Source organism: Mchenga conophoros, linkage group LG4 (assembly GCF_057382185.1).
Source record: "Mchenga conophoros isolate Kocher_MC1m ecotype Shallow Benthic linkage group LG4, M_conophoros_male_GT1.1, whole genome shotgun sequence".
NCBI lineage: Eukaryota > Metazoa > Chordata > Actinopteri > Cichliformes > Cichlidae > Mchenga > Mchenga conophoros.
This window is the reverse complement of record NC_140529.1, coordinates 40,070,411-40,078,673: the sequence shown is the minus strand read 5'-3', so window position 1 is coordinate 40,078,673 and position 8,263 is coordinate 40,070,411. Positions and strand designations below refer to the sequence as shown.

General features: G+C 48.7%; 1 protein-coding gene across 1 annotated transcript in view; it reads left to right on the top strand.

The window, feature by feature from the left end:
- The first annotated feature begins 2,725 nt into the window (after positions 1-2,725).
- The window catches only part of stx1b (syntaxin 1B), a 47,419-nt gene continuing 41,881 nt past the window's right edge, over positions 2,726-8,263 (top strand). Inside the window, exon 1 of the mRNA XM_085272426.1 lies at positions 2,726-3,197. Coding sequence (XP_085128552.1) covers positions 3,168-3,197 — 30 coding nt within the window. The 5' untranslated portion in view covers positions 2,726-3,167. The remainder of the gene's footprint in view (positions 3,198-8,263) is intronic.

The window sequence follows — 8,263 nt, the reverse complement described above, 5'->3', positions numbered from 1 at the left end:
TGTCACAAGATTAAAATATCAAAAGATGTAAAATTTTAAGAGAAGCAACAAAACAGCTTTAAATCCAAATGAAAGCTGGACGACCAGCAAAGTTCATGAAGGAGTCGGTGAGCTCAGATCATTTCTGTAGCACATTTAAACACAGCTGACGTAAAAGCAATCTAACAATTAAATATATGGTTAGTATAAAAGAAGTAACAATGATAAAGAATAAAAATAATAATAAAAGACACAGTGAGAAGGAAAAGCTACTGAGGGGAAGAAGAACCTTTAAAAGCATTCAAACATTCTGATCAGCTTTTATTTTGAAATTATTTTCCAACAAAGGCTCAAGGTAGAGGAAGCAAACCGCAAACTGTCTGCTTCAGAAATCTGGAGACATCAGCAGCCACAGCGAGGGATTTGGCGATGGCCGAGCCACACCAGTGTCCCGCTGGCCGCTGTGCAGGGCTGGACTGGGACAGAAAATCGGCCCAGGCATTTTGACTAGAGACCGGCCCCCCAGGTATTACAGGAAAAGCCTTTGAATGAAAACAAACGCTGTTGTGACAGTGATGTACTGTCTTGTTGGTATATGTATGATTTCTATACGTTGTACATCAGATAAAAGATTCAGATAATTATTTGTTAAAAGCAGTTTAAATGAGAATAAGAAAGAAAAGTATTTCTTTGTGCCCCCCTCTCCCTGTTAATGCCCTACATGCCCCCCTGGCAACACTTTGCTAGACCCGCCCCTGCACAGTTACCAGCTGTCAGCTGCTTAGAAAAGGATCCTGGTGTTATTTGTCTCTCAGAAACAGTTCATAACTTCAACTCATCCATGTCACCTAAAAGGTAAACCTGTTTCTCCATCACAGCTCTGATGATCCAGTAAGGACATCTCCTGGTTTCATCTTCATGTTTCCCTCTCACCACATATCCAAACCGACATCATGACCAGCAGCTTTACAGCTGTGGCTCCAGCAAACATCAGCTGATACTAGAAATTAATATTAAATAAATTCTAACAACAGCTGATCAAGCTTAAACGTGCTGCTGTTGTTTAGCGCGACATCCGCTGGTTTCCTCTTTCTGGCACAAAGTGGGCGATAAATAAGCAAGAGAGCCGATCAGCTGATCACTGATCAGTTTCATGATTGAAGTAGAAACAGGAGAGGGAGGGGGGAGAATGAGAGAAGAAGAGGCAGCTGTGCAGCAAAGACAGAATAACTCCAGCTTTGTGTCTTTTTCATTGTAGCTGAAGTCCGGGACAAACTGTTCCTTTTCACCTCAATACGAAACGCGTAATATTTTCTCTGAATGAAATACGAGACAATTCCGTTTTTAAGGGGACGGTTGGCAACTCTACTAACTAACCTTATGAGTAAAATAAAGTTCACTATCATAGCATTTGCCCAGTATGCCCGATGGCCAGTCCAGCTATGCCGCTGTGATGTCACCTCACTTCAAGTCAAATTTTGAAGCATGGATGTGAATATTCTGGCCGATGCCGCCTCGGTGCTTTGAGGCTGTGGCGAGTGAGGGCTCGCTGTGGAACGACACCCTCATTGCCTGCAGTCACCCATCAGTGAGCGTATCCTGGGTAATCTGGGTAAGCCCAGAAACTGATCAGCAGTGTTACTGAGGTCAGGCTGATTCAATAATGGGTCACACTGTTCACCTGCGGGGCGGGCGAGACGGCAAGGTGAATCTGTGATGACACCAGAGTCCTTTTACCATCATGTCAAACAGACCTCCCTCCTCCTCCTCTCCGATCACACAAAGAGCTCCTTTTTCCCGTCGAGCACCGAACATTTAAATAACGATTTGACAAGTGAGGATGAGGAGGGGGTGAAAGGAGTGTGGTAATGGAGGTGGGTGGGGGCTGGTGGTGCTTCTCCCGGGCGCTGAGCCAGCCCGTCGGAGATCCAGATCCATCTCCACCATTAAAACTCCATTTAGGAGACCGAGGACTCGTTTATCACGCCCCCCTGAAAGCTCACATCTCCACGCTCAGACCTCATATTGCACTGAACACACACTGGACACTTTATTAGGTACACCTTTGTCTTTCACGCATCAGATTCAACAGGCTGCTGGAAACGTTCCTCCATGTTGACATCATCATGATATCATCACATGACCGCCTCATCCATGATGGGAATCGGCTGTCCCTCCACATCCCAAAGCTGAGATCTGTGACAGTGGAGCTGTGCGCTCAGAGATGCTCTTTTGCAGACCTTCCTTGTAAAACGTACTTATTTGACTTCCTGTTTCCTTCTTATGGGATGCTCAGCGCGCGGCTTGTCTTCACCATACAAGCTTAAATGCCGCTGTTGCCACGTGATTGGCTGTTTGGGTTAATGAGCAGGTGAAAAGTTAACAAAGCGGCTGGTGAGTGTGTCTCATTTGAATTGTTAATAATGTGTGAAATCTTCACCAAAGTTTAATGAACTGTTTGCATGTGGATGTTCGTTCATGTGTTAATGAACACGTGATGATCCAACAGGAACGTTCCTGTGCTCTCTTACCCTGCTGTGATTTACATGTATGACCCCCCCCCCTTCTTGAACCTGATTCACCTGAATTCAAGCACACCTCCTCCCTCCCCTCCTCCCTGCCTCTGCTGCGGACGGGGGAGGAGGGGGAGCAGGTAGGGAGGGCGGGGAGGGAACTGCGCCTGCGCCCAGTCTCTCCATTCCCTCCGCATCGCCCCCACCCCTCTCCTCCCTCCCTCCCTCCTCTCTCTTTTCTGCAGCATCAGTACCACCTCCCCCGTGCCTCCTCCCCCTCTCTCTCTCGCTCGGTTTTCCTGCCGGGCTGCTGCTTTGCGCGCTGCGGGGCCACACTGCGACCACACCGAGGAGGAAGAAGAGAAAGCCGCGGACCGACGGGGGGGCCAGCCGAGCCAGAGCGGCGGACATTAAAAAAAAAAACCGAATAAGAAGAAGGACGCGGGAGGAAGAAGGAGGCGCGGACAGCGAGCCCGAGGAGCAGAAGCAGAAGGCGGAGACGCGTTCCTCCCTCCATCTCTGCCTCCGTGAAGAAGAGCCGAGAGGAGCAGCAGCAGGAGGACCGCGAGGACCTCGCAGCGGAGAAAACGACGAACGACGCGGAGCCGGAAGCCTCCCCCCCTCCCCCCTGGACCAGGGACGATTCTCCGTTTGTAGCAGCGGCGCGGCGACACGATGAAGGACCGCACGGCGGAACTGCGAAGCGTAAGCTCTCCTCCTCCGTCTCCTCTTCCCTGTCGGCCTCCATCATGTTCGCACATCCTCCTCCTGCGGCCTCCGGAGGAGCGGGGGGAGGGGGAGGGGGTCTGTGGCTCTGCGGAGCTTCATGCTGTGAATACAGAGCGCGAGGACGGACCGTTACTGTCGGCTTGAGCGCGTGCTCTGTGCGCGTGCGTGAGTGGAGGTCACGGCTGCGGCCGGACACTTTCCCGCTTTTTTTATTTCTGCTGTTTTTTGGGGTTTTGTGGCGCTAACATCAAAGGCCGCCGCAGAGCCCCCCCGTGCATGATGGGAAAACGGCTTCAACACGCGCCCATCCGCGCGCATTCAAGCCGCGCGTGCCTGTGTGACCTGATGGGGGGAAGGGGGGGGGTCCAAAATGCAGAGATTTTTTTTTTCCAGGCCGCATCCAGGAGCTGCGCGCGCCTCCTCCCCGACGGAGCCGCGTGAGTGTGGGGCCACCGTCAGAAGGGAGGGATCGGGGGGGGGGGTCACGGTCCTGTGCGGCTTTGACGCGCGTGCGGAATGCGGAGAGATGCGGCGTTTATGCGGCCGCCGCGAGCGAACAGCTGATGCTGGGTGGTGGTGGGAGGGAGGGGAGGGGGGGATGTCACATCAGCGAGTCAAACTCTGCAGCACCTCCACGCGCCTCCCGCCGCCTTGGGTTCAGCCGGGTTCGCGTGAGGCGGAGCACAGCTGCACGCGCACATTCGTACACGCATCGATCCGCCATCAGCGCGTGTCACCGATTATTGATCGACCCTGGGATGTTTTTATGAATGAATCCTCATTTGTTGCGGTTTCTTCACCTCCATCTTTCTCCTCCACCTCCCTGTGTTTCTGGGAGGAGCCTGATCAATAATACGTGATCAATAAATCAGCAGCTGAATGCTGTATGTGTGTGTTGAGGTGATTTGCATTGAAAAAGTGAGGGGCTCAGCAGCGCCTGAGTTTACCGCACTGCTGTCCGTCCACCCCCCTGCCTCCTCTCTGCCTCCTTTTCCTCCTCGCTGCCTCCTCGCTGCCTCCTCTCTGCCTCCGTTTCCTCCTCTCTTCCTCCTCTCTTCCTCCTCTCTGCCTCCTTTTCGTCCTCGCTGCCTCCTGTGAGGCTGTACCTGACTGGTGTGGCTGTTTACACCTGAGTGTGGGTCAGCTGCTGGTGGGCTGTGCTAATGTTAGCTTGTGTTGCTGCTCTTATTGTTGCTCTGTAGGTGAGACACACTCGCCTGTTTATTTCTGTGAATAACTCACCGAATGACAAAAAAACTTCCTGAATCTTGAATCAGTCATCCGCCCTTCTCTCATTCTCTCCTCATCCCTCCATCTTCACCTCTTTTCCTCCACCGATCCTTCCTTTAACGTGTATTACCTCGATCACTTCTTCTCTGGCCCTTTTGCTTCTTATTTCCTTATCTCCTCCCTTCCTACACCTTCCTAGCTTCCTCTCTTCTCTCTTTTATTGTCCTTTCTCCCTCTGTCAGTCTGCCTCCTGCTTCCTGATCAAAAAGAAAATCAGTGATTGGAACTTGAGAGCAGCTGAACAGACACAGATTTGACTCTTTCCTCAGACAGAAAGACTAAAATCAGCTAAATTTCACTGAATTATCAGAAAATCGTTGAACTGTTTCCTGCTGTGTGAACAAAGAGACTCACCTGATGTAAAGAGGACGATTCTGCCTGATAGATGAGCTCAGACTTTACAATGAGCCGCTCGGTCTGCTAAAACTGGTCCCAACCCCAAGTCCTGGACTCACCAGAGCCTCTGATGTGTCACCAGAAAACGGATCTGCTGTGAAGTCGTTTCTGGAACTTTTCTTTTGGTGAAATCACTGCGAATCATTCTTGTGTCAGACTTAACTTTATAAAATGAAATGTGATGAATAAAAACTAAGAATAATAAAAGTTAGCAGGACAAAGATGAATGAGGTCGTCTACTGTGGACACCTGCCAGCTGACCAGTTGGCAGGCGGTTGCTGGTAGTTTTCAGGTGAAAGTGGTCGAAAGATGGTTGCTTTGGTTTCTAGCAGGTTTCCATGGTCGCCCATAATTTGCATGGAAGACGCCGATTTGTCTGCAAACACTCGCCAACTTCTCTTCAAGCAGAAGAGTCACAAACTGGAAATGGAGACCAGTCACCTCCAAAGTAAAAGTTGCACCTTTTTGCACTAGTTAAGCACAACTTTTACTCTGAAAGAACACAGTCTTGTGTCGCCCTCTCTCCGGTCTCACGGCTCGCTCGTTAGAAAGACGCTAACGTGGAGATGAGTTGCCTTCTTCAATGTATCTAAGTGCAACTCTGCCAACCTGCTGGTGACCAAAGCAATCACACAGAGGTTTTTGGTGCCCCCATCTTTTGCGACCAATCTCACGCAGTGACAGCCAGCACGTTTCCCTAGCAACCGATGGTTGATAGGCGGCCTGGGTGATGAGGGTCAAGCTTGTCACCTCCCTGCTCTTATGTGAACGCTTCAGTGCTTGATGTTGGTGTTCTTCATGTTTGTGGGCGTATCTCTGCTACCTTCATGGTCACGGTGTTGGTAACTAACCACCACGAGGCAAACTAGTCGTGCTTCAATTAGCAGTTAGCAAAGCTAGCTGCCTGTGAGTAACTGTGTTCTGAAACACAGTGATTGTTCCCCGCAGCGATTCCCACATTTTGAGCAGGTCACGCTGCCCGCTCGCTCTCTTGGCTTTGGTAACGTGATTTCATCGTTTGACTCGATGTGACTTGGCTGATGCTTTTGCTTCAACAATTGAAATAATAATAATAATAATAATAAACTTTATTTATAAAGCACACTAAAAAACCAAGGGTATACCAAGGTGCTTGACAAAAATAAAACAGGAAAAGGGAGAAGGGAGGGAAAAGAGAAAGGACCTGGCACGTATCAATTATAAAAACCTTGACAATCATAAGATATAAAAGTAGTTCACAAGCATAACGGATAAAAATGTACCAACGCACACCCAAGTGTTAACTAGGTGGAAAGGCAAGATTATACAAATAAGTCTTCAGCCGTGATTTAAACAGTGGCATAGAGTCAGACGCCCGGATAGCGACAGGAAGGTTGTTCCATAAGACCGGGGCAGCTACAGCAAACGCGCGGTCACCGCGAGACTTCAGCCGAGAACGAGGTTGCTCCAGAAGAATTTGGGTAGCAGATCTAAGTGCTCTGACAGGAGTGTGTAACCTGAGAAGCTCATTGAGGTAGCTCGGCGCCAAATTATTAATGGTTTTGTAGGTGAAAAGTAGTATTTTCAATTGAATGCGGTATTTAATTGGAAGCCAGTGCAAGCCAGCGAGAACAGGAGTGATGGAAGAAAACTTCCTGCTACCTGTCAAAAGGCGTGCCGCCGCATTCTGGACAGTCTGCAATCTAACGAGAAGGGTGGAGGAAAGGCCAGTGTAAAGAGTTGCAGTAGTCCAACCTGGAAGTCACGAATGCGTGAATGAGTTTTTCCAGGTCAATGTGCGGAATATAGCGCTTAGCCTTAGAAATGAGGCGCAGCTGATTAAAACTAGACCTCACAACAGCAGACACTTGCTTGTCAAATTTAAGCAAGCTATCCAGTAGTGCCCAAATTACTGGCATAATCAGAAGGAGAGCTAGCAAAAGGCATCAGAGCAGCGCACAGTTGGTCGCGGGGGATTTTACTATCAAACACCACGATCTCCGTTTTCATTTCGTTCAGGACAAGAGAATTACTCTTGAACCAACCTTTAACCTCACGCATGCATTCACGAAAATAGTGAAAAGACATAGCAAGATCGTCAGTAATCTCAAAATAAATCTGTATATCATCAGCATAGCAATGAAAGGCAATATTATACTTCTCAAAAATTGCTCCAAGAGGGAGCAGATATAGCGAAATTCTTTCAAATTTCAGTGCAAACAATTTCGAGCAAAGCGAAACACTTCTGCACGTCGCCTTGCTCAAAGCCAACGAGAACACCGAACGCCACCTTTTCTCACCGCACACGGAGCAGAGCAGGTGGAGACCGGAGGACCGAAATAACCAATTTAAAGGCAACATGCTAGCTTAATATACACAAAATAAAAGCTTCCCAACAAGGCTGTGTCCTAACAGAAAGGTTAACATGGTAGAAACACAGCGGTTAGTCTCTTGATGTGGTTGTCTTGGAGATGATCGAGGAGCCTGTCCGTGACGACTTCATTCTCAGTTCAGTCAGTAACGTAATGAACCTCCCTCAGCGTCTGAGCTGAGTCTCAACTGAAAAGTCTTTAAATCAGGATAAAAAGCAAACAGTTGAAATATGTTTCTACGTGAGGCCAGCAGACGGGGGTCCCTCGCTGTGTGGGACCATTTTTTAAAGTCGCTATTTTCTGATGAATCACTTTTATTTTCACTTTCTGTTGGGCTTAGGTTATTTGCTGCAGCATGAGAATTAAAATGAGTCCCTGTACTTTGTCTCCATCGGATATACGATTGGCTGCCTGAAGGCTCAAAGTTCACAGAGTTCACTTTAACGCAGTAATGAGGTCAGACAGTGGCGAGGCTGTGCTGAGGACGTCCTCACAGTTACCGCCCTGTGAAACACCTCTGATGCTCAGATCGTACAAAGACCGGAGACCCATCAGCAGCCCTGCTGAGCACGCAGCTCGCTTGCGTTGTGATTGATGTTCGACTGTAATAAAGACACGATTCATTCAAATAATCGACTCAGGATAGAGTTTACTCCTTCTGTCTCCACTTAGTGCTTAATAACTTCTTACAGAACCTCGTTAGAGGCGTCGCATGAATAAGACATAAACTGCATGAGCTTCATTTGGACCAAATCTGAGTCTCAAACATTTGGTCTGCTAATCAGATCTCAGGCTCATGTTTGAAGCTGGAATAAAAACCAAAGGTGGAGATGGAAGAAGCTTTTATTGGCTGCAGACAGAGCGCTCTAAACCCGATAAATCTAACGTAAAACTCACCGACACTTTTCAGGATGTCAGAGTTTCTGTCTGTGCCCGTTCTGACTTTTATTCCTGGGCTCTGTCAGAGGAGCTTAGCATGAGTCATGCTGGGCCTCAGTTCATCCT